Here is a 25,094-nt window from a genome sequence, read left to right on the forward strand (position 1 = left end):
ATTTCATTAAATGCAAGGGTATTAGCTAAGTCTTTACCAAACCAGATCCCCAGATTTTTAAGTCGATTTGGCTGCCATTTAAGGCCAGACTCACCTGGGAAGGAGAAGCAAAATGAGTTTAGTGGAAAGACTTCTGTCTAGTACTTGTTTAAGACTCTGGAGAACGCCTGTGTAATGCTCAAGATGCTAGGGACTGCCCTTTTTTATATCCTCACTGAATATTAGATCATCCACATATGCTGTGGTTCTGTACAATTTGGACCCAAATTGCAGCCTTTTTATCTCCTGGAACAAATCTAGTAGGGGGGGCGGGGGGGGTGAATGGCAAAACAAAATAAAGGCGAGAGAGGGCAACCCTGCTGCGTGCCTTGATGGAGATTGAAAAAAGAAGGGGCGGCACCGTTAACTTCGCTTTGGGATTGGCATATAGAGCCATAACCATAGTGATGAATGACGCACCTCGATTATGAGAGTGGAGGACTGCATGAAGAAAAAAAAAGGCCCGGATACTTTGTCGATAGCCTTTTCTGCATCCAGTGCAATCTCAGCTGTTGGGGTAGTGGAAAGATGAGCTTTTTCGATTAAATGGCAAAAGGTTTGTATATTATCCCTAGCAAGCCGTCGCTTTAAAAACCCGTTTGCGAGTCATGCATTAGAGACATTATAAAGGGTTCCAATCTCTTGGCAAGAATTTTTGCTTCCATGTTTAGTACGGTAAGTCCGAAATATTTTGGGATCGAAGCTTTATCCACTTTCGGGATGACCACTATTGTGGCTTTGGTTGCTGTAACGGAGACTTCACCAGTGAGAGCAAAGTGGTGCAGTGTAATTTTCAATCGAGCAGCAAGTGTGTGTTGAAAGGTCTGGTAGACATCAATGGTGAACCTGTAGGGCCCGGAGCTTTAACTGGTTGAATTGATTTTATTGCGCTAACAATCTCATCCAAGGAGATAGTTTCATTCAGGTGTTCGCTCTCCAACTTGGTGACCGAACTCAAAGGAATGGACTTAAAAGTACAAACAGGCAGTCTTGTCTAGGGAGTTCTAGGGCGTATATAGATTTAGATCTCTAGCATTTCTTTGGTTTTAAACTTTTGTGATCCATCTGAAACCTTAATCAATGAGATCGGATTGCTACTAGTTTTACATTTCAGTGTATTAGCCAGTGTTCTACCAGCTCTATTTCGGTAAAGGAGATTTTTAGATGTTTGTGCTTGAACCTGAAGAGGAGCCCTTTTGCTGACAGATGCCTTAATCTTAAAAAAAAAAAAAAAATTTAAAGTTAAATCTTTTCTTTCATATCTCAGACATCTGATTCACTCTCCAGAATCTCAGAATTCAACCGGCACCACTGAGGTCCAATGCCATCTGTTCCTCTTTGGATCGACATGCTGTAATCAAGTTAACTTTTCTTTGCATCTGTGCAGTTACCAAACATGTTTTGTTGTGCGTTTGAACCTCAAACATGACTCATTTTTCAAATATTTTTGCTTCAGTGAAGATTTAAAGATTTAAATTTAAACCGTGATGTGCACTGCCTCAGGTCATACGCAGCAGAGCAGGGGGTACTTCATTTAGTGTTTAGCTTTGCTTGCGTTTTAACATTTAAAATCAACAGGGGTCTATAGGAGGAACACATATTGGATTGCTTACCTGCATTACCCGCATTGCTATTTTTACATTGTCATGAAGAGACTGTCCAGTTTCATCTAGAATGTCTGCGATTACCCCAACGTCTCTCCTAGACCTGATCTACACAGCCAGAACAGCTCTCGGTCTTTTGCCCTCCCCGTACACCCTAGAAGTTGCATATTTACCCATATGTCCTCTGTGTAGTAATACTCCTTAAGTTTCGTCTTGATGTCCTGCAGGGACAGGGCATCACCGAAACCTTGATGTACCCTCGCTAATTATGCAATTTCTACATCCAAATTCACAAGTCTACCTCTCAAAGTCCTGAGAACCCATGCATACTTTGCAATGTTGACCAGTCTAATATAGAATTTAAAAGTCTACCAAACAGTCGCAAACTTGTCTACGTTATTTTGAAAAAACTCGCTTATGGCCTGTTCAAGTTCAGCTTTAAAGACGTGGGCAAGTAAGGAATAGGGCAGGAAGCGCCAGGTGAATTGCTTGAATTTCCAAGGAGGAAGTGCTAAATCTGAAATTATTGGTGAGTGGTCAGAGTACGTCCTCAAAAGAGAGTCACATTTAATTGCTCAGGGAGTAAAGCTTTAAGCCACCAACCAAAACTCAATGCAGGTTTAAATGTTGTGTACAGCTGAATAATGCATATACCTAGTGGTATCTGAGAACTTATGTCTCCATATCGATTAGACACAATTGCTCCATTACACCCAGGATAGTCTTAGAGACAGCAGAGGGGCGGCGAGGTGGGCCTCTCGAGTGATCCTGTTCCGGATCTAAAATGAATTGACGTCCTCCTCACCTCCCAGATCTAAGTTAAGTCATCCCACTGTGACAGACGTGCCCCAAGGGAATGATAATAGTGGGGATGATCATAATTCGGACCATAAACGCCCACTGGTAGCATAGCCAACCCATTCTGATGACACTGGGAATAACAAACCTATCCTCTGGGTCTGTACAGATTTCATGCAATATAATTCCTGCTCTGCTGTTTACCCACATATCTACACTCGGGCAGCATAAAAGTGACCTTGTAACGTACGTTGTGATACCATCTCACTGTTTGGTGCCAAGTGTGTTTCCTGCAATATGGCGATATACACTTTATACTGCTTGAGATATGCTACAACATTATTTTCCTATGATCATTTAAACCCCTTTCATTCCATGTGAGGAATCTAGTATAGGACCAAACATCCAGATTTCCACTATTCGCTCTACGTGTCCAGACCACCCTTTCTGAATCAGGTACCCAACCAAACGAACCAGACTCGCTATATATTCTTTTTGTAAGCCAAACAAAGAAACATTACCCTCAACTATTAACCCACCCACTCTATGCAGCCCCAAACTAAGCATAGCAGATTTCCAGCCCACCCCAACTAATCTGCCAAAACACAGGAAAAGAACAAAAAACAAAAATCCATTCTGCAAAATGTGAAACACACATGGGGGTGGATGTTGCCTGTTATCAACTACATCTTACACCCAGCTAGAAAGATAACATGTGTTCTAGTACAGTGCACCCATCGCCCTGTGGAAGAAAATGTTAGCTACATATCTTCCCCCTCCCGATTACCATGCCCAAGACACTATAAAGAAATGGCAAAGAGTGAGAATACATAATATATCACACTGTATCAAAACTGGGATTCCCTTAAATACTGAAATGTTCTCAGGATGAAGTCCAACAGAGCACAGGACAAATGTAGTCTTACCGAAGGCACATGGCATATGTCCTATCACAGTATTCACTCAAAGCGTCCCCAAGCTATCCACGTCAGGGTAGACCCCCCCCCGTGGATAAGAGCAGGACCCTTGAGATCCCCAACCAGTTAGCAAGGGCTAAGTATCACATCTGAGCTCCCACTGCTTGCAAACTGTAAGTAAACTACTGTGATCGCCTATTCCAACTCAGCCTCCAAAGTGTCATCTTCCATTCTGGCAGCAGAACCAGGTGATCGCTTACGAGGGCTGGTGGTGTTCTTCCGTTTTACGAAATGTAGAGCCAGTTTCAGGTCATTGAAGAAAATCGGTTTACCCTCTGACATGATGCGCAGCTTTGCAGAGTACATCATGCTATATTCTAGTTGCACCTCCCAAAGTTTCTTTTGACTGGGATGAATTACCAGCAAGCTTATTGTACCTGCTGAGCAAAGACAGGGTAAAGGGACAACTCCATGCCCTCAGAGTAGGCTTTTCAGTTCTCTGGCCTTTCACAGTGCAGCATCCTGGTCCCTATATTTCAGAAGACGAGCAATGATCGGGCGAGGGTTAGCCCCCCCGAATGGGCCTGGGCACCACTGTGCAATGTGCCCGCTTCACAACAAAGATAGAGAAAGTCGATCTGTCCAGTAGCGCTATTAAGAGTTGCTCCCCGTACTGCTCCATATTTCTGATTCGTATATTCCGCAATACCTGTGATCCTCAGGTTGTTGTGCCTTGAGCGGGCTTCCAAGACTACAGTCTTAGCCTGAAGAGTGTGGAGTAGCCTGTCCATTTTGGTGCACGCACTTGACTCAGCAGTAATAACATCTTCTGTATCAGATACTCTTTTCTCTACGGTGTCTAGACGTGCAGTGTGTTTATCAACCCTCTCCATCATTCTGTCCTTGCAGAAGGAAAGGGCATCAATTTTGCCATCAATCTTGGACAGGCCACACTGTATCGCCGCCAGTATGTGCTTCAGGTCAGAGTCTACAATGGGGTCATTAGAATTCGAGCCGGATTCAGCAGAACAAGAGTCCATTTCCCTATGTGTATGAGTTTTACGTGGCTCAAACAGGAGCATTGTTTGGGATTTCTCCGATTTGCCAATCTTGCGCACCAGCAGGGCTCTCTATGGGGAGTATTAAGGCCAGGGTCCAACAACACCTCTGCGACGCTTGTGGCACCTGCGGATTATATTGGCATATGTTCAAGTTTTAGCACGCCTGTAGAACAAGGAATATATCATATGTCAGCTCGCACCTCCAGGTATAAATTCTAAATCCCTCACCAACAATGATCAGAATGCCCCCAGCGAAGCTATAGAAAGGCCCTGTGGCTTACCTGCATTACCCAGTGACAGGCAAAATGTCACCAGTCTATGATACTGCATGATGATCCCCAAGGCGTTGGCCTCAGGCAGTTTTGGGGAAGGCCGGATAAATCAATCGCGGAAGCTCCCGGTCCTCTAGGGCTCACTCTACCGCTAGGCAGGTTCCGACCTGCCAAAGGCAAATAAATGGCCGCAACGACGCACAAGGGTGCACTCCCCCGGCCGGGCCGACAGGGAAGCCACCCCGCACTCCAGCCTTCAGCCAACCCCAGTCGCACGTCAAGTCGAAGCCAGGCCACGCCACTCGCTCACTGCCCGGGCCGCACAGATAACAGGTTAGGGGAGGCCAAAACCACTCCACGTCTCACAAGCAGGCGGGGCCGCAGGTCCCCGGGATCACCACCACACGGTCTCTTCAAGCCGGGTCCTCCCACCAGCCCTCGGGCCGCATGCTCCTCCGCAGGCTGAACAGCAGCCCTCAGCCCAGCAGCGATCTCCAGGATCAGGCCGCAGCTCACACGGTACAGGTCGTTTCTACGAGGCAGGCAAATCGTTCTCTCCTTGGCCAACCCCACAGCTCCGCTGCATCAAGAAGAGTTCCAAAGGTGTACCAAGGAAATAGTCCCACCCCCAAAACTTTGCCTATTTAACATTTGGAAAGCCACTGGCTTAACGCAACAATCTTAGGTTTCCATGGGGTTAATGTTAGCAAAGTGTAATGTCGCCCAGAAATGGGGGGGTAAGAAGACACACCAACACTGGAAGGATGGGTGAAAGACCTGGATCAATCAATGATCGCTGAAAAGGATGCATTCAAAAACAGAGGATGCCCGGAAAAATGGAACCATAAGTGGGTGAAGTGGAATGCATAGAGGGGCGGGATTTGCATCTCCCCCACGGAGGAACTACAAGGTCGGAGGGGGCGAATGATACACAAAGTGTAGACTATTGAATCTATGTACAGATAGTAATTGAAAGGTATGATCCCAACACACTGTGGGGAAACGTACTTTCACAAAATGTGTTTGTATACACCATGTTAAAAGTTGCAAGACTGAAATTTTTCAACTAAAAAAAATTTAAGAAAAGAGATCCAAAGGGCAAATATGGGTAAACCGGGTCTGAAATTCAGTGATGGGTGCGAGGATCATGACGGGTAATAGGCTAGGTCGCAGGAGCTCTACGGACCTGTGACCATGTTGGAGCCAGGCAAGCTCTATCCCCCCCCCAGCCTAACCCCCACTCAACACCTTTTTTAAACACTAAAATCTCCAAAGAATACAAAACAAATTTAAACCAAACCAAAAAAAGCAAGTTTGAGTAATGTTTTGCTTTTATGCCAAGTTTGATGTAAAATGGTCATGTTGTTCGGGATGTATATGAGGGCAAAAATTTCCTATGGGAGATAAAATTAGATCTCCCTTTTTCTCTTGCTTTTAACTCTTTTTCCTGTGAATGCATCTTTATCGATCCTTTAAATGCCGAAACTTAGCTGACTGATTTCACACACTGCAGGGTTGCATGCAAATTAGTCCAAAGAGTTAAAAGTTCTAGGCAAACCAAAAAAAAAGCCCTTTCAGTAAAAAGTGCGACTCAAACAACTACACAGTGGCTATCACCATATGTCTGGAATCCCGAGTGGGCAGGAATAATTCAGCTTTATGACTACAGATGGTAATCACATGGAAAAGAACATGGTTTTGAATCAGGATTGAGTCGAACCAGCATCTGGTCAGATCTTTAACAATATGTCCTTCAGAAAACAACCTCCGACTGACACTCTTACTGGGCGTGAGACCACTTTAGAAACTGGCTAAACTAAGATTACACTTTTATTGAGGAGCCCATATTTGCAGTTTCTTTTTCATTTCAAAACAGGACTAATGTGCTATTTTTAAAATAGTGCACAACATAAGAAGGTTTTCTTGATAAAATTGCTTTTAATGTGAACATATCAGTATTTAAAAATGTGTTCCAGCATTACACCCACGCAGATATATTGTACCTTAACGAATGTCAGACACAATCCCATGATAGACAACTTTACTTTTTCTGTGTGTTCATGGCTACATACAACAAGGCAAGTTTACGTCCAAGTTCTGCTAACATTTTAGGACATATGTATAAAAAATGTTCCAAAAGGAGTCATTCGTAAGAAAGATTTCTGGGGCATTGATTGTGAGGGCAACTGAATAGGATTGCCCTTGTAGTAGTAAAAGTTCTTATGAATGCCTCCTTTAGAAACATTGTTAAATATGGACTAGATTACCCTAGTTTTATTGGAATTTAAGGTGGCCCATATTTTCTTCTGATCATTTTAGGACGTTAGACACAAAAAGCAGTAATGCAGCACATTACAGCCGCACGATCACGCAAAGATTTTCTCTGTACCCAAGAAAAACACTCCAGCAGGCTTCTCTTTTAAAGATTGCAGGCCCATAAAACTTTGCTTCTCTTACCAGGTCACAAAACATGAAGGGTTCTGCTTTCAGTGTATGGACAAACAATTTAATCTAGTTGACTATGGAGGAATTCTGTTACTTGACATAAATACTACATTCTACCCAGAACTTTGGTCACTTAGTTAACATCTGGGATGTTAAATGAGTGAAGGGGAATACCATGAATATAAGAGACAAATATGTGAACTAGAACACATATAAAAATATCTACAAGAATGGTAGTACATGTTTTACATCCTGCAAGTAAACCTCATTGAGAAAGCCACAGTCCAGGAGTATATAGTGATGACCTGAACATGATATCATTACATATCCTTCTGCAGATTCTCACATCTGCCATCTATCTTTCTGCACCTACACTGCCTGCATAGCCATTTGGTTTGCATCACAATAAAGAAGGATAACAAAATGAATTCCCCATGGTCCGCTATATAGCTGCATCCAATAGAGCCATTCACACTGAACTTACTTGTGGGATTTCTTAGCACCAGCGCCATCTGGTCCTTTCCCACAATCAAAGGCCTGGAGGGTGAAAGTGTACTCCTTCTGCAGCTCACAGTCCAGCTTCTCTTTTGAACGGATTAGCCCTTCCCCTGTTGTCTTATCCACCACCACAGCATCGAAGGGGACATTCTGTCCATGAATCTTAAATCCACAAATCTCACCTAAAGGTTCAACAAGGAGCATGTTAGATAAAGGATAAACAATAGCATACCATGTTGTCATACAGAACAAAAAGAAAATTAGAGGAAATGGCTGGGAGTTCAGCAGCCAGGGGATTGTGAGGTCCATGGACAAGGCAGGAGTACTGTGATTTAAGAAGGGTTGAGGCCCGGGACTTTAGTAAGAAAGAAAAAGCATACGTTTGCCCTCCAAGCAACTCGCTGCAATTGCATCCAATCATGCAGGAATAAAAACAGAGAAAAATAATATATATATGTAGACAGGCATTTCACAGGAGTACTTGGGAAGTGAGGATAAGAGATTCTAGGGCGAAAATAGATCTTAAAACGCAGCCAAGGAAGAACTAAGCCAAGCTACTAGGAATAGCTGGGCCACTCAATGCATTTTGTACCAGAGCAGAAAATTAAAATGCAGTGTTAGGAGTTGACAAAAGCTTAAGTTAAAAGGTTCAGCACCATAATTACAGAAATTCTGTCAAAAAGAGATCCAAAAAAGGGAGATGGGGTGGAAAAGTCTTCCTGTGCAATAGACCTGGCTAAAACTGAGGAACCAAAAAAGAAACCACTGAATGATAACGGTAGAAATAGCAGCTATTCAGACATCCATTTCAACATTCGCAAGTGTCTTTTCTTGACTGCTGCTGCAAGATGACCAATGGCGCATCATAGGTATACAAATCAGTAAGATTCATCTACCTACAAAAACCCACACATGTTGAAGAGCATCAGCAGTACAGAACAGACTTCATTTTTCAGTCACACTGGAAACACACAAAGCATGGACCAGAAGGAGCAGACGGCAGTGCCTCACAAAGTACAAGTGCCATCATTTCCAGAACTTTCATCCCTGTCTACGACACCACAAGGGCTCTTAGAAGTGTGCGGCTTACCTGCATCAACCTTTACAATTAAAATCAGTTTGAAAAAAGGCAACAACCAACACGTATCGCCAAATCATAGCAGATATGAGCTGAGAGCAGAAAGGAAATTCTGGAAAGTGAGATGGCTATAATCAGGAATGAAAACGTTGCGTAAAACAAGCATGTCCAACATGAGTACATGGGGGCCAGATCCATGCCAGATTATCAGGATATCCACCAACTATGCAAGAGTTGTAAGTAAACACTGAGTATGTAAATTTATGTTAAATGACACACTCAAGAACTTGCATGGACCTAGCTCCACAGCACATATGCTAGACAACCCTTCTACAAACGGAGAGCTGAAAAACAAACATCAGAAAGGCTGCAGGTGACTCACATTAGATCTTCTGCACTGTATTTGTTGGATATGGCAATTGTTTCCGTTACACATCTGCCGTATTGCGTTTTGAGAGGCTAGGAGAAGGTACTCTGCATTCGCGAACAAGTCAGGCGTGGATGTCCAAACTACAAGTAAAACCCATTGCACCAATTAGTACTTCTGTTTCTGGCAACGCAATGGGGAGTGAAAATCGACAGGATAAAGAGCATCTTAATTTGATAACCTTAATTAAATAGCCCGAGAGAGAGAAACCTCAACTACAAGCGGACAGAAAGCAAGGTTAACAGAATGGTGTAACTACCATTCTCGATCCGCTAAGCACCACCGGCTGGGTTTGTCTGACCTGGCATTTTAAGATCCCACTAGGTGTTGTACCACCAGGAAAATCCCCTGACAACCAAGCTTGCTCCAGAGGTGCAGAGATCCAGGACCCCACCCGCCCTCCATTTGCAAGATCACATGTTGGCACTGTTGTCCATGAGAACCTGCACTTGCCATCCTTCGATATAGAACAAGGTGGCCTTCAGGCCAAGGGGATCACCAGCAAATTGATGTGGAGGTGGGTCTCTGCCAGAGGCCAAAGTCCTCTGATCAACACAAACCAGTAGCAACCCATCAGTCACCACTGTCATCTCAATATAGAGAAGAGAGGGGGGGGCGCCCGCTGGTACAATTGCAGCTACTACTGCAGAACATTTGCAGGCCCCATTGACACCTGAATGGAATCTGCCAAGTTCCCTTGGTTCTGAGCCCACTGAGACTTCAGATGCTAATGTAAACCTCACATGTTCCATTAGGCATGATAGGTGAGAAGAATAGTTTAGAGGCTGAAATATAGGGATCAAAGGCTGAATGTCCTTGACTTGTTGGCCCAGAGGAAAGGCCTAAAAGCGCACTGTATCCAGGATGATGTATCTGAAGGGGAGCCTCTACAAAGGAGTCAGGTTGATTGAGAACCCCAATGATGTCAGGCGGTTCGCTTTCTTCTGGAGGTGGTCCACGACTAACTCTGGTGAGCTCACCTTCAACAGACAGTCGTTGAGGTAGGAGAAGTTTGGTAACACAGACTTTCAAAGATGGGCAGCGGCCAGCGCCACTACCTTTGCTAACACCCATGGGGCACTGCTGAGGCAAAAAGGGAGCACAGCAAATAAAGAACTTGTGGCCCACCTTGACACGCAGGTAGCATCCGTGGGTCTGCAGGACAGGGATATGAAAATAAGCATCCTGCCGGTCCAGTGCCACCATCCAGTCTCCTGATCCAGGGCAGTGAGAACCTGGGCCAGGGTGAGCATTTTGAATTTGTCCTAGTGCAGAAAAGCATTGAAAAGGTGAAGTTCCATGATAGGACTGATGCCTACGTTCTTCAGCACTAGGAAGTAGTGGGGATAGCACAAGGTACCTACTTCCGCCACCCTATCTTTGGCCAAGAATCTGCACTTCCTGGCAAATGACAGACATATGGTCCTCCAAGAAGTAGTCCAAAGTAGGTGGCAAGTGTGGTGGGTGGAAAAGGAATGGCAGGGCGTAGCCCCATTGGACAATCTGCAGGTACCACCTGTTGGAAGTAATGTTTTGCCACCTCTACATTTAGTGGCTGATCCTGCTTCCTACAGAATGCCTACAGGCCACCAAGGGTTTTGAGGTTGTGGACATTATAGCAGAAGATTGGGATGAATGCTGCCCCTGGTGGCCAGGTCTTTGTTTGCTGGGCCCACAGCCCGGCCTCGAAAGGCCTGGAAGCCCTCTTGTATCTGCGGCAGAGCTAGATGTTGGCGATATGCCAAGACCGAGCATTTCACTGAAAGGGACAAATTGTTAGGAGGGTATTGCCAGACTAGAGCTAAAAGGCCCGAGGAGAGTGCCTTGGCTTGAATCTTCTTAAAATGCTCTAGGGCCAAATCTGCCTTAACACTAAAAGGCGGGAGCCATCAATAAGTATATTCATTAAAGATGCCTTGAAGTCTCTTGAGAAGTGAACCTTATCCAAGCATGGTGTTGAAGCACTATGCGGTTTCCCATATCCCTACCAGAGCAATCCATGATGTTCAGGCCTGACAGGATAATGAATTTGTTATTCGCCCAACCATCTTGACTGGTTTTGGCTAAGGAAGCCCACAAGTCTTCTCGGACCGCAGGCATGATCTCATTCACCAAGTATCACAGTGCTTTAGTGTAGCAACCAAGCTTGCGTTAAATGACTCCAAGGAAAAGCTGGCTATAGAGAACATACGCTCATCAAATGTATCCACAAGTTCTGACTGGACGGTTGACTAGGTGGGTGGCTGGGGGGGGGGGGGGGGGGGGGGCAGAGAACAGCACGGTTTAGCCCAAGTGCTCAACAGTGGGTCATTGAGGGATTCATTGACAGGCCCACTGGCATCCAGTAGGTCCATGCACCAGTTGTAGTCATCACTGGATGAGACAAACGCTTCCCCATCCCCACTACAGTCTTCTCCATATGGCTGGCTCTTGTCAGAGTCCAAGCCAAAATGTTGGTGTAATATCTGTGCGTGACTGTGGAATAGTGTCTAGTCTTGTGGATTCAGTATAGGCTACAGAACATCAAGATATGGAAGCTGCCATACTCGAGACAAAGCTGGCTCAGAGTCGTACACAATGACTGGTTGCATCAGTAAGGAACCTGAAGGAGGTTCAAGGGGCAAACCCACTGGTGGTAACCCAACTGGAGGTTCCTGCAGATCCTTGGAGCTCGAAGGTGCACCAGAGGGAGCTAGAACTTGGCAAAGATGAGCAACATGGCCTCTCGAAAGGCTTTGATGTCGCCGACGGACCTGGGAACACGGGGTGTATTGGGACCAGGGGTGAAATCTGCTTTTCTGTGGAACAGGAGCAATACTTGGAGGCACGGTGACACACTGGTGTTTCCTGCCAGTCTTGTTCTCCATAGAAGACACAGAGTCCTGCTTGGACTTCCTATGTTTTTTCTTGGACTTATTCCAAGACTTCGCCTGCGTGTAAGATCTGCTTCAGGAAAGACTTCGGGAGCAGGTCCTCCCAGTGCTGTGCCATGTGAATCTTGAGGTTTTTGGTTCTCAGATGGGGTTTGTATTCATCTGGGCGCAGTCCTCCCAGGCCTTGGAGTTGTGTGTTGAACCCAAGCAGCAGAGGAACCCATTGTGGAGAAGTGTCAGACATCTGCTTGCGACAGGAGCTATAAGGTTTAAATCCTGTTAGTTTTAGGGGACGCCATGTCTCTTGCACACTGGAAAAGTTGGAGAAAATCTCTTCAGAGGTAAGAAAGGAGCAGAGCTCCAGATCCATGTCTGAAGGTGCAGAAATGAAGAAACGGACCTTTTGGTGGTGCTTATATGCAGCTCTGTCCATCACTCCTGGCATAGACGCGAAGTTGCACAGTGCCGTGCACTGGAGCACTACTTTTGAATTTTCCGGATTCAGTCTTGTGCCTGGGGAAACTGAGTCAGGAATCTGCAGTTAGAAGTATCCATCAGAAAAACAAGGATCATTACAACAAAAAGGGAAAACTAAGAAAGCCTACAAAGCACATCTGAAATACTGCCTTGACTCAAGTCAGCAGCTTCTTTGTTCCAAACCAATTCTTCACAGGGACGTTACTGGGCAATTATCCAAACCAGGACACAATGAGAACAGGTGCACCTTACGTCATATGCAAGATTAATACAGAGAAAGAATTTTTTCTTTTTTTTTTTTAAGGTGGCAGCAGTGACCTGGATAAAACCAGCACCTTTTCAACCTATACCATTATAGTTAAATGCTATTCAAAAGCCTAGTCACTGAAACAATGCACCACTACTTACAAAAAAAAACCCAGCAGAGTACAACCTTTAAGAATTTGAGCTTATAAAGGAGAAATACTTGAAGCAAGAGAATTCCCATCAAGGTATATGTGTTTCCAGGCGTGATGGAAAGGCTATATAGCCCAATTCCACAGGTAATGATTAAGGTAAAGTCCAGACCAACAAAGCTCTAAGGTGATCAGATCAAAGTAATCAAATGAGCAAAGCATGACCCATTACTCACATTGAGAAGAGATCCTTGCTGCAAGAGAGACACTCAAGACTCTGAGAATAACCTCTGAAGGTACTACTGTTTTAACCGTGACTGGGATATTAGGTAGTGAAACATATAAAGGGGAGGAAGGGTACTAAAAGTCACCAAATCAGTGACTGTGCTAGGAACATGGAGGCTGCCAACAGCCCACTGCAAGCCAAATGCCTAGTGGGATTCCTGTGGTCTATAAGGGGAGAAACCTTCTTCTAATAGAACATGTATATAGCATCAAAAGAGATACAAAAAATAAGAATACTAGCCAAGGAGAAGGACCATCCCAAAAATTACTGATCTAGGACCACTCTCAAGAATGCCCGGCATCCTGTTCTACAGTACTTATGCCCCAGCAGACACCCATTTCCATTGATTAACAAAGCCACTCTCTGTAAGCCCCTGGCTCCAGCTTTAGGGGAGAGAGTGGGGACATTTTCTCAGACATGCCCCCTGTAATTCTTCCTCCTCCCCAAGGTTCCATTTCAAGCACGAGACTGAAATAAGGAGGGGTTTACCCCGGCTCTTGGAGCACTAAGAACTACACTCTTTGGCTGCAGGAAGGAGCAGACACTTCTCGCTCTGGGGCTTCATTTTTCCACTCATTGAGAGATAGTTGGTAGCTAGGAATTGCAAAGCCTCCTTTCCTAACACTTACTCTAGTATCTGTCATGTTATGCATGAGAGCCCAACGCTCGCATGCGCGTCATGGTGTACATATGGACAGGTTCCACAGCTATGTAACAGGGCACTGAAACTAATTGCTAAAACGGTTTACAAACGTATTATCTACTGGAGGATTGTATTGAATTTAGAGTCTTCTAAAGAAGGCAGGAAAGAAGGACAGCCCATCTGGCGCAAGCCAAATGCTGTAAACTCTGCTGTAGGGTTACAGTGAAACATTTCAAATATCATCGAATCATTCACACTGAACTTGCAACATGCATCCCACATTTTCGTTTTCCACTGAAGCGTGGAGAAAGAAACCACTCAAATGGATGTCTGAGGACCAGTATTTCTAACCAAGGGGTTTGGTCACATAACAATTTTCATCAAGGTCAACTTGAAAATATAAAGAAATTGGGAGCATAAAATGGGGTGAGAGCATGACAGGATCTTCTGTTTGAGTGCTGATTCCCCATTTCATAAACAAAGTTAGTGGGTTAATAGTTGAAAAGGGGATAGAAAAAGCCCTTCATCACCTTCTTTGGTGACAGTCACCTCAAAACTCTCTAAAGAGGGAAAAAAGATAAACCCAAGTCAGTCATACAGGACAGATCAAAGAGCAGCACATACAGGAGGAAATATTCAAAATAGCTTTGGATACATTGCTTCCAGTCTGTTGCAGGAGGCCATAGTACCTGAACACAATAGGGACTGCCCAGTCACAGACTTACTTACCAACAGTGCCACAAGACAGCCTCTTTCCGGTTGGATGCATGCAAGTTTATGTGGTCATGTATTTGCTTGCAACTCAGATTAAGGATAACACTATCCTTGAAGAGGTTTCCTCTCAAGGTTTACATCTCCTTGCAGTTTCCTCCCCTCCTTTTACCAATACCAACATTAAAAACTAGGTTCTGCCATGGGCAAATAATTGGTAAGTTTACATCCTGCAACATCATGCTTAACTGCGACATGTCCCAGGGCCAGTACTCTTTCTCATTGTGGATTCTTTATGTGCAAGCACTGGGGGTGTGGTGTGGAGCCATTAGCTCTTTTAACAAGGTGATCTGGTGCTGGTCAGATCCTATCAAGCCCAATGAATGACACTAGGCACAATGCTTCACTTGACCATTACATATTGACCTACGTATCACCAGCACCACCCATGATTTTCAATACATTTCACATATATATGGAAATGGTCACCTAGTAGACATCAAAGACTATAAAACCAATCTGAATACCTGGTGGTTTTTGACTGTTCATTCGGGCACAAACTCAATCACGGCGCATGCACCAGCACACGAGATTTACACCAAAGTAGCTAACACCCCGTAGTACCCCACTTTGAACTACGAGCACACCCAATCATTTACCCAACAGAACTCTGAACCACAGAGACTCAGTCATTAACTCCAATCTACTACTCACATTTCCCACTGCAAATCAAGTCAACTAATACGTTGGTCTACAATAATGTAGTGGCAATGAGGAAATTCGCCTTCCAGCTGCCAACTAGGGTTTCCGACCTATGCATGTGAATGATACAAAAACATCAAAAATATGATTGCCATGCTGAAAACAATTGTTATTCCAGAGATCATGCACTATGAATGATGTCATAGTAAAAGGGGTCCCAAGAGACCGTTCAGAGTTGGATGATAAAATACTTTCTCAAGCTAAACAATTCCAATAAGACCGGAGGTTGATTCCTGTAGCAGAAACAAAACAAAAAATTTCCAAAGTTGCAACAACATGGTTTCACAGACCTTGTATTCAAACCTAATCGGAAAACTGCATTACAGCTATAGCTCAGGGCTTAAATGTATATCTACATTTCTCAGATTGCAAAGACTTGGTTGGAGTCCACAAAGATTTTAATAAAGACTTACTACAACATTTCTCTAAAGAAATGTCATCTTCTTTCAGGGTGTCAAAAATCTGCAGTGAAGCAGATACTAGAGTTACAAACTACCACAATATCATAGCCTCCGTGTTTAAGAAACGGTTCCTTCTACAACCATTTTCAAAGCATGGTGGTATAAAAAGTTATGCCTCTTGAATTCCCATATAACCAGTCTCAAAGAAAACACAATGGACTAATGCATTTCTCTTCTGCATGCCAAAAACACGATAACCCAAATCACACATTCAAGTCTTTTAGGCTACCGCCAAACCTTTAAAGTGAGCATTCAGCAAACCCAAAAGGCAAAATTCATATTAATTATTTAGAAAGAAATGTTATCTAAGTGATGTAAATCCTACCACTTTTCTAGTACTCCGATTGCTTTAATAAAACAAACACGTGCGTTGTACTAGGTGTTTGACTGACTTGTGAAATGACAACATTCAAGTGTCCTTTAGGGAGTTGCTTTGCTATAAGAAAGCAATAAATATTAACGGTGCTTCTGATCAACTATCCTCTTCAGTGTTTCACCCCTCTGCCAAAGAAGCAGTTGCAGATGACCCAGGGCACCAGTCCACAGAGACCAGACACCAATCTGTTTTAGATTTTGTATGATCCGACAGCAAGTACGTCTGCCCTATCCCAAAGCGATAGCCCAATATACAGTTGGGGCATTAGGCTCCTAACTGCTACATCTCTTGATCTCTTCATGGACACTTTCCACAGCACACCATTTCAATAAACTACTTTAAGGGATATTGAAATGGGATGCAATTAGTGTCTTCCACAGGGCTATGAAGGGAGTAAATAGTCCACAATCAATGCGTTCTGGTGTGTGTTGGGGGTGAGGGAGTATGATCTAGCGGATGGTCATTACTGCATCACACCAAAAGCATAATCAGCTTAGAGCAGTATGACTGAATGATAAGTGTGCCACAAGTTGAGACATGCATTTGTAGTTTGCATCAATAGTGCGAATGAACTCAATCTGTTCCAGCATAATGCATGGATATAGGGCACCAACGGCCCATGTTAAGAAGAGCTGCTGCTTTTGAAAGTGTTGCAGTACAAATTGGGGTAACACTGAAGATTTTCACATTATCGCACAGGATCAATCTGCTGTTTCTATTATTTGGGTTTACGTTATTTAATTTTTCTCTTTGCTGTATCAGCCCCGAGATATGGGGAAGTTATACTACTTATAGCGATAGTTTTCTATGTACTGCTTTTTTGCTCTTGTTGAAAACCATTAAAACCAATAATTTGTAAAAAAAATAATTAAAAAAAATTGAAGATTTCAATTAAGAGCCGCATGGCGATGAAGAAAAAAAACGTACTTGCCTTTGGGTAATAATCTTTCTGTTGGACACTGTACCTGCAGATTCATCACTTTTTAAAAATCTCAAGCAGCCAGCCTGGGTTAAGAAACGTTTCTTAGCTCTCCTCAGCCAGTAAGTGGCACCAGCTCCATGCTGGGACCCGAAAATGCACAGATGCAACATCACCCCGGCCACCCTAACAAACTGACATCAGTTCCTGTCCCTTTTTTCCATGCCATTGGAGGCTGAGACAAGAATAAAATAAAATGAATCAATGGCTGTGCACACAGCACCTTCAATACTCAATGATTCTCACCAAAGTAATGGCCACAGGAAAACCAGTTTTAAACATTAGTAAACATAACTCACATGCGTGGAGGGATTCAAATGGATCCCCCATCACAAACATCAAACAGGTCCAGATCCCAGTGGGGCATCACAAAGGGTGTAGGAGGAAACACATGGGCGTACCTTGAAAAATCTGATCACTATTAGGAATATGAGCAAGCAAGGCTGATCTGGAAGGTAGATTAATGCTGAACGGGCTGCAATTAAGCTTTTTACTGTGCCCCCAGCACAACCCTGTTGGGGCAGCCCCGGAGCGAAACAAAAGCCTTCCGACAAAATAGTTTTAGCGGATTCAAGTTCTCCTCCACACACCATGTGACAAATAGACTCCACATTCCTGAGTAAACAGATTTAGCGGAAGGGCGAAAAGCAGACAATATGATGTTGACATTATCCAGCAACAGTTGAAAGGTGCCCAGAGACAGCACAATCTCGAGGCATGACCGGGTAGGCTCTGGAGGTTGGGATGCAGAACCATCACCTCAGAATGGAAAAGAAGGTCCCACTCGGACAGGTGGATAAAGCAGGGGAACAAAAGTTGAGTTTCAGGAGGTCTGCATAGGACACCCTCCTTGGATACTCCGACACAATCCGAATGACTTCAGCCCTGTCCTGGTGAATACTCCTCTAAAGTCAAAGAGACAGGGTATGAAAAGAAACATAGGGTACTTGAAAACCCCATCTCATCCACAATGAGTCCCCCACAGACCGTGCAACATTTACTGTAGGCCACAGAACTCTGGGCAGTGAGCATTCTCATGAGTGACTGAGAGGTACACCTGGCGGGTGCCCTAGTGGACACATATGTCCTGAACAACCTTCAGGTGGAGACATTACTCTTGGTTGGTAAGAACACGCTGGTTCAGGCTGTTGGTTCTGTTGTTCAGAGAGTCTGGAAGATGGCTGGCAAACCGTCCGCTTCCATTCACAGGGCTTCCCGATAGTGAAAATGAGCCCGCAATGCCTCTGTTTGTTGACAAACCACATCACGATTGTGTTTGCAGTTACAATTTGGAGAGACTGACCCATAAGGGCAGACAGAAAGGCCTCGAGGACCAGATAGGTTGCCTACAGTTTTAGCAGATTGAGGTCAAAGACTTGCTCCTCTGGAAAACAAAGGACTCTGATCTCCAGTTCCTCCATGTGCACCCCCTACTCATGTGTGGATGAGTCCAGCACTACTGTGATCACTGCTGGAGGAGTGTAAAAAAACATCCCCTGTGGAATTCGCTCCTCCGCTGTCCATTAGCACAGGTCCGCAGCAGTCTCCCAAGAGATTTTATAGTGTCTGACAGGTCACCCCTGTGTTGGAACTACTGCCAACTAAGGTACCATATGACAGCCCTCATGCACCAGCAGGAGTACGTGACCAGCAGTATGTATGAAGCCAGTAAAACAAGCAGGCAAAAAAACTATCAAGACTGGAACTCGAGCTGCCTCCTAAAACATAGAAATTCCATCCCAAAAGCTTGGAGGAGGGAAGGCTCCCCAGAATGTTGTGTACAGTACTTCCCAATGAATAGGAGTCGCTGAGAGAGCTCTACCGGAGACTGAAGTACATTGATGGAAAACCCCAAGTCGAACAAGGACGCGGTTGCCTGTAAATGGTCCGTCATGAGTTTCAGTGTGCATGCTTTACGCAGCCAATTGTCAAAGTATGAAAGCAAGGAGATACCGGACTTTCGCAAATGTGCCGCAAACACCTCTTTCGCCTTGAACACCCAGGGGAAAATATTAGCCCAAAAGTGATGACCGCAAACTACCAGTGTCAAGATCCTACTAAGAACCGTTGGTACCTCCTGTGAAACTGAAATATTCACTCTGCAAGTTGTGGAACACCATCCAGTCTTAAAACTTCTAGTGCCAAAAGTATCTGAGCCAGGGACAGGATTTTTGACGTTCCGTGAGATGGTAAACGTACGACAGCCCGATGTCCAGCATAGTACGCAGACAGCCATCCTTCTTGGGGACCAGGAATTAACGCAAGGGATCGTGAGATTGAAGGCACTGAGGGGAAGAAATGTATGTAGGGACTTGTTGGAAAGGTAGAAGGATAGCCTCTTTCTACTATTTTCAAGATCTGCCTAGTCGGAAGTTGTAGTGCTCCAGGTCTGCAGAAACAAGACACCCTCCGTCTAACCGCCCACACATGCCCTTTTGAAGGGGAAGCTAAAACAGCTTTCCAGGTGGTGGGGAAGAGGACAAGGATGAGCAGAGGGGCAGCTGGCTTGACAATCCCTCCCCTTTCCGCAGCTCCTACATTGTCACAGAAGTTGATTTGGCTGCTGTGTCAGATTAATTGGCTTCCACTGACAAAAGGTGAACTCCTTGGAGAAGCCATGAAATTAAATGTACTTTCTAGAGTCCCAGGCTAGGTAGTGAAGACCAAAAAAAAAAACTCACTTTGAACCTCGCCAAGGTAGAATCATCCTCATCTTCTAACAGGCATGTCCGTTCCAAGGGCATATACATTAGCAACATCTTTACATCAGAAGAGAAACTAGTCAGGGTAAGCATGCATGCCTTCTTTTTTTGTTTAAATTGGTTTATTGGGATTCTGCATTTCCTCGTATAAATGGACATCATATCATTATAATACATTACATACATCTGTGGTCAGTTGAGAGATAACTGTAGAGAGCAGAATTCATAACTTTGTTGCATATCCGACATTTCAGGCAAGGTATTGTAGCACATTCTGGGAAATACTCCAGTGCCTAACGTTCGATTCTGTACTAGTATGCTTACTAGCCCCTGGCTGAGTATTATCTGCGGTTTGGGGTTTGTTATGTGTTCCCCACATATTCCGTTTTTGTGTTCTCTTGGATAACATTTAGTGAATGCATTCCCATTTAAAAGTCATCGGTCACGGAACCGCCGATGTAGGGGTAAAACTGTTAACCGTGGGGGTGAACTGGGGGAGCTGAGGAGGAGCTACCGGAATGCAATAATTGTGTGGTTGGTTGCAGTTCCGTCACACTGTGTGACATCGTGTGTGTGTGTGTGTGGGGGGGGGGGGCCGCTATGGGTCATCCTGACATAGTGGGAGGGCAGTCCTCTTGCATTTTCAGCCCTAGGCGTCTGGGTTTGGACTTGCGCTATCATCCGCAGGTCCCATGGGGGATAAGGGTGGAGTCTGTGATTGGGAGGCTGCCACAGAGCCCGTAGCATGCATGCCTTCTTATGGTCCAGAACCCACAGCTCTGGCTACAGAATCAATCAGAAAAACACTTTGTTCTTGCTTTGTGCATAATGAAGCCTGCACCACCCAACTCTCCGGGGAAGGGTGGACAGAGAGAAAGGCCAGCCGGCCCTCTACCCATTGAATACCAGAAATTCACTTGGTCTAGACATTAGCCTAAGCCAAACAAGTATTTTTTTGGGAGGGTGGGGGGTAACAACTAAATTCTACACATCATAATATATGAAAAATATATGTATTTTATTAACATGATAGAATTTTTTTTTTTAATAAAAGTTTTCTTCTCAGACAATCGTGCACACAGGATGATGATTCGAGGGGACATGATACTCAACTTAATCATATAAGTCCACTGCTGCTATGAAAAACAGTAAAGGATCATATCACAAATTTTGAAACTGGGAAATCTATCGGAATAAGATATGTCACTAATTGTTTGGCGCTGAAGATGCAGAAGAATCTGTGAAACACATTTTGACTGTGGCTGCAATTATAACTCAAAGGCCTATTATGGAGCAAAATAATTCTAATAAAGCGCACTAAATAAGATGCCAACAAAATGAAGCAGAAATGTTGTCCTTAAGAAAAAAAGCAAGGCCTTGACTTCAGTAATAAAGATGAACTATAACCAACTGAAAATTAAGCAAGCAAAATGGTGAACGGATAATTGATTACTGAAGCTTTGTTTACTGATGCATTTCAAGAGAAAACCAATAAAGGCAATAAAAAATAAAACATTTTAAGGGGTGAATAATTATAGTGTAGATCTTTGATCACAGTCAGGCTATGTGAAATTAATGTGTAAGCAATGATGATTTTATAGGGTAAAGCAGTGCCACATTAAAAGGCAGTACAGGTTCTGATGTCACTGACTTGGACGGAGAGACCACCATCAAAATGTTATAATGGATGGCATGGCTAGTGACCCAACATGGAGGACCAAGCTTCTAGAGTTCAGTCGCTGCCTGTCCAGAACAGAATTATAGAAGGGGCCAACAAAATCATTTAGCCCACCCCACTCTCCTCCACCAGACTCCATATATTCCTTTTAAAGCAAAAAAAAGTGTGGGGAGACAGCAGCCAGTCGAGAAACTAACTGCGAAGAGTGTTGCCACCAAGAACTCAAAATTGGCTGCACCCACACAAGTCTTCGCAGTACATGACCCAAATAAGATGTTGGGAGCCCAGAGGAGAAAAACCAGATGTTCAGGCTGTACCGGACGCCTGACAAAAATCGCTAGGTGTAGAGGGGAGCAAACAGAAGAATAAGTGGCCCCAACTTTGCACGGCCTAGAGGAGGGAAATGACGTGTAAGACCCATTGGGCCCCCAGTGAGTACTACCTAAGAGACATCCACTGCATTTTTCCTTTCTCTCATCCCAAATGCAACAATCAAGGGAGTTTCAGGCAAGGTGAGCACCTCACTGTTGCGGACATGGCTGACACACATGTACTTCCCCATAGGGCCCTCCTCAGGAGTTTTTATAACTGCAATCCTACCCTAACACTCAAAAATATTTCCCTAACCAACCCCCCCCCCCCCAAACAATCTGCAAGCAAAGAGAAAACTTTCACGGGCGGGGAAGGGAGCACCGTAATGAGCCCAGGCAGGTCGCTTCTCTGGACAAGAAGGGGGAAGGGAGTTTGAGAGCACCCTATAATATTAAATGCTTGATCCCGAAACTACCAGTACGCAAACAACGTTCCATATACTAATATTAGACTCAAAGGAGGCAAATCATTTTCAGACGGCAAACAGTGACCTGCGACCAGGACAGTGCATCGCAGTTAACCATGTAGCGAGATGAAACTCATGATAAATAATTATACTACCATTCATCTGAATGGCTAACAGACCCTCCAAAAGCTCCATACAAAGAAAAAGACCTTTTGTGGTGCCACACAGACAAGCATGGAGGAAACCTGCTGTGGGTACCCAAGGAGAATGAAGACAACAAAGTTTACAAGGACAAATCTACACTTCCAAAGAGTGGCTTCAAGTCATAGCTACAAGAACCTGTGAGGCAGGAGTTAGAAAGCACAAGGGAAAGCATTAATGAGACTATACTGATCATCAAAAAAGGTATAATCCAAATTGGCACAAGAGTAGTCAAACTGGAGACTGACCGACAAGATCTCTCCCCAAGGACGCACAGAACTTGCAGTTAGACTTCAAACACTGATGACAGGTGGATAACCTCAAACCAAAATGTGATGATTTAGAGAATAGGATACTCAGACAATATTAGAATCAGATATCACAGCCATCATTGTCCATGTCTGTTCCATATTTGGACAAATATGCAAATGAACGAAGGAGAGAATATCAGCACTGACAGAGCCACTGAGTGGGTCGAAAGACTACTGCTACTGCCACCAAACCAAGGGACATAGTGGTGAAACATTCCTCATTCCACCAAAAGCGACAATTCTCAGAGGTATGCAAATCTTTGTTAGATCAACACGATGGACGGCGAGGAATCAGACGTTGAGGCTGTCCTTGCCCATGACTGGCATCAAACCCCATGCTTGTTGCACGTATGATCCATAAAGAAAGTTGGCCTTATGCCCCTTAATGGCCGTGGAGTGCATGTGACCGTATTGATCACACAACTTCGATATGTACTTCGGCCCCAAGAACAAAATGCAGACCTTTGTGAGGGTCCAATATGGACATCTGTCCTCTGCAGGGCACATAGGGATTGAATTCTGATTTCTATAAGGGGATCACATCCCTAAGCACTGTACAAAAGAACGATTGTCTGTTTGAAATTTTAACAAGAAAACATACGGGGGAAAAAATTAAAAATCACAGTGCAGCTCCAAATCTACCTCGAAGAGCACAGAAAAAAGGGAACTGACGTCAGTGTGCCAGGGTACTGCTAAATGGTTTCAGTGACATCACACATGTAAAACTTCCAGTGCTTCTAAAGATGGAACCGAGCCACCTACCGGAGCATGAATGCTAAAAAGCTTCCTAAGCCAGTCTGGCTCCTGGGAATATTCAAAAGGTGAGGAATCTGGGAGATAGAAGTATCAATCATCCATATATTTTATTAAGATAGGAACTGTAGTTGCCTTTGCTCATACTTTAATGCAATTGTTGTTCCCTTAACTCAGTAACTTACTTGATGGTTGTAAGTTGCCCTGGCTCTGTAGAATACTTAAGAATACCACCTTAGTAACAGGATCTGGCTGTCACCAAACTCCTTACCACTGGACTGGCAGGCTGTGGCTAAAATGTAAAGCATTTGTTACCTATATTTTACTTTGACAATAAGACTCAGCCCAGATGACAATACCAGGCAGCATTCATGAATCAGAAAGCACAGTTTCAGACTGAAAACGGTAATAAAACTAAATGACGGAGAACATAATCCTTGGGTGCACTAACAATGGTTTTAGTGCAAGACAAACGGGGATTAGACTCAAGGTAGATCCCTGGAATATGCCTGGGGTGGGACGAGAAGTTACTAGCTTCAAACACAGTGGGAGTGTCTGAAACCAGATAGCAATAATGCTGAAATAAGAGACAAAGGGTTTTAATTGACTGTTGTCTTGAGGTGTACTGATCCCACATTAACCAAATTCATGCTTGGCCTTTTAAACTGACGAGAGTGACACTTCTACCTGGAAAGTGTGAGAAAAGATAACCAGGGTGAAAGGAGATAGAACTGCCTACCTCTCCCATCATTTATATCTAGTCCGATACATAAATTGACTTTTTTCATAACAATTGGCATCACATTAAGGAGACCAGAAATTCTCCAGATGTACTTCTACACAAAACCTCACTTCTGAAGTCCAAACAAAAGGTCAACAGCATGACCTTTGCTTCAACAAATCTTGCACGTGAGCATCATGTTGACAGAACTAACATCACCCATCACAGCTGTGCAACCTACAGTCAAACCAGCAGAGTCCAGAAATAAGACAAATGTAATGAGTAGGAGTCGAGGATGAGTCAGTACCATGAGGCATCACAAAGCACTCAGTGACAATCAACTGTAACAAATCTTGATTTTCACAAATACACCAAATCACTTTAGGATTAGGGCCTAATTAAAATCAGGAGCAAAGTTTAAAGATTGGCAGCTTGTGATGGTCATGTTCTGCTCGGGCATCAGCATATCTCCTTCCTTTTGAGGCTGAATTTTGAAACCAGATTCTATCAATGTCTACAAAGTGAAAGGGCTGATGGACCCCCCCCACATGGAATATTACAATACCGGCTAGCCACATGTGACAAAGAAAAAATAAAACAAGAGCTTGTCTGATGCAGTTGCACATTGGCACCTTCCATGTGGGGTACAGTGACATCCTGGGCATCGGTTGGACAAGCCCAATGCGTAGTGCATTCTGGAAATGCAGCAGTGGCACCAAAGCGCACTAAAAAGGAAGAGCCATGATGAGTAGGGTCACTGTACCCAATATGTGGGTGGTGAAATCGTGCCCCTTTTGTGAAGGTGGGAAAGGGAGCACGAAGACAGCAAGGCAACATGAAAGCAGATG

At 44.1% G+C, this 25,094-nt stretch overlaps 1 protein-coding gene across 4 annotated transcripts in view; it reads right to left on the reverse strand.

Annotated features, from left to right (window-relative positions):
• CLSTN1 (calsyntenin 1) overlaps positions 1–25,094 on the reverse strand; it is a 442,723-nt gene that overhangs the window by 290,125 nt on the left and 127,504 nt on the right. For 2 of the 4 annotated variants that reach the window (XM_085609783.1, XM_085609779.1), the window contains exons 3-4: positions 14,344–14,373; positions 7,621–7,816 (exon numbers count right to left, since the gene is read on the reverse strand). In XM_085609783.1, the coding sequence (XP_085465909.1) occupies positions 7,621–7,816; positions 14,344–14,373 (226 nt within the window). The remainder of the gene's footprint in view (positions 1–7,620; positions 7,817–14,343; positions 14,374–25,094) is intronic. The other 2 variants (XM_085609788.1, XM_085609782.1) reach the window with 1 other exon arrangement.

This window comes from Triturus cristatus, chromosome 1_2 (genome assembly GCF_964204655.1).
Source record: "Triturus cristatus chromosome 1_2, aTriCri1.1, whole genome shotgun sequence".
Taxonomy (NCBI): domain Eukaryota; kingdom Metazoa; phylum Chordata; class Amphibia; order Caudata; family Salamandridae; genus Triturus; species Triturus cristatus.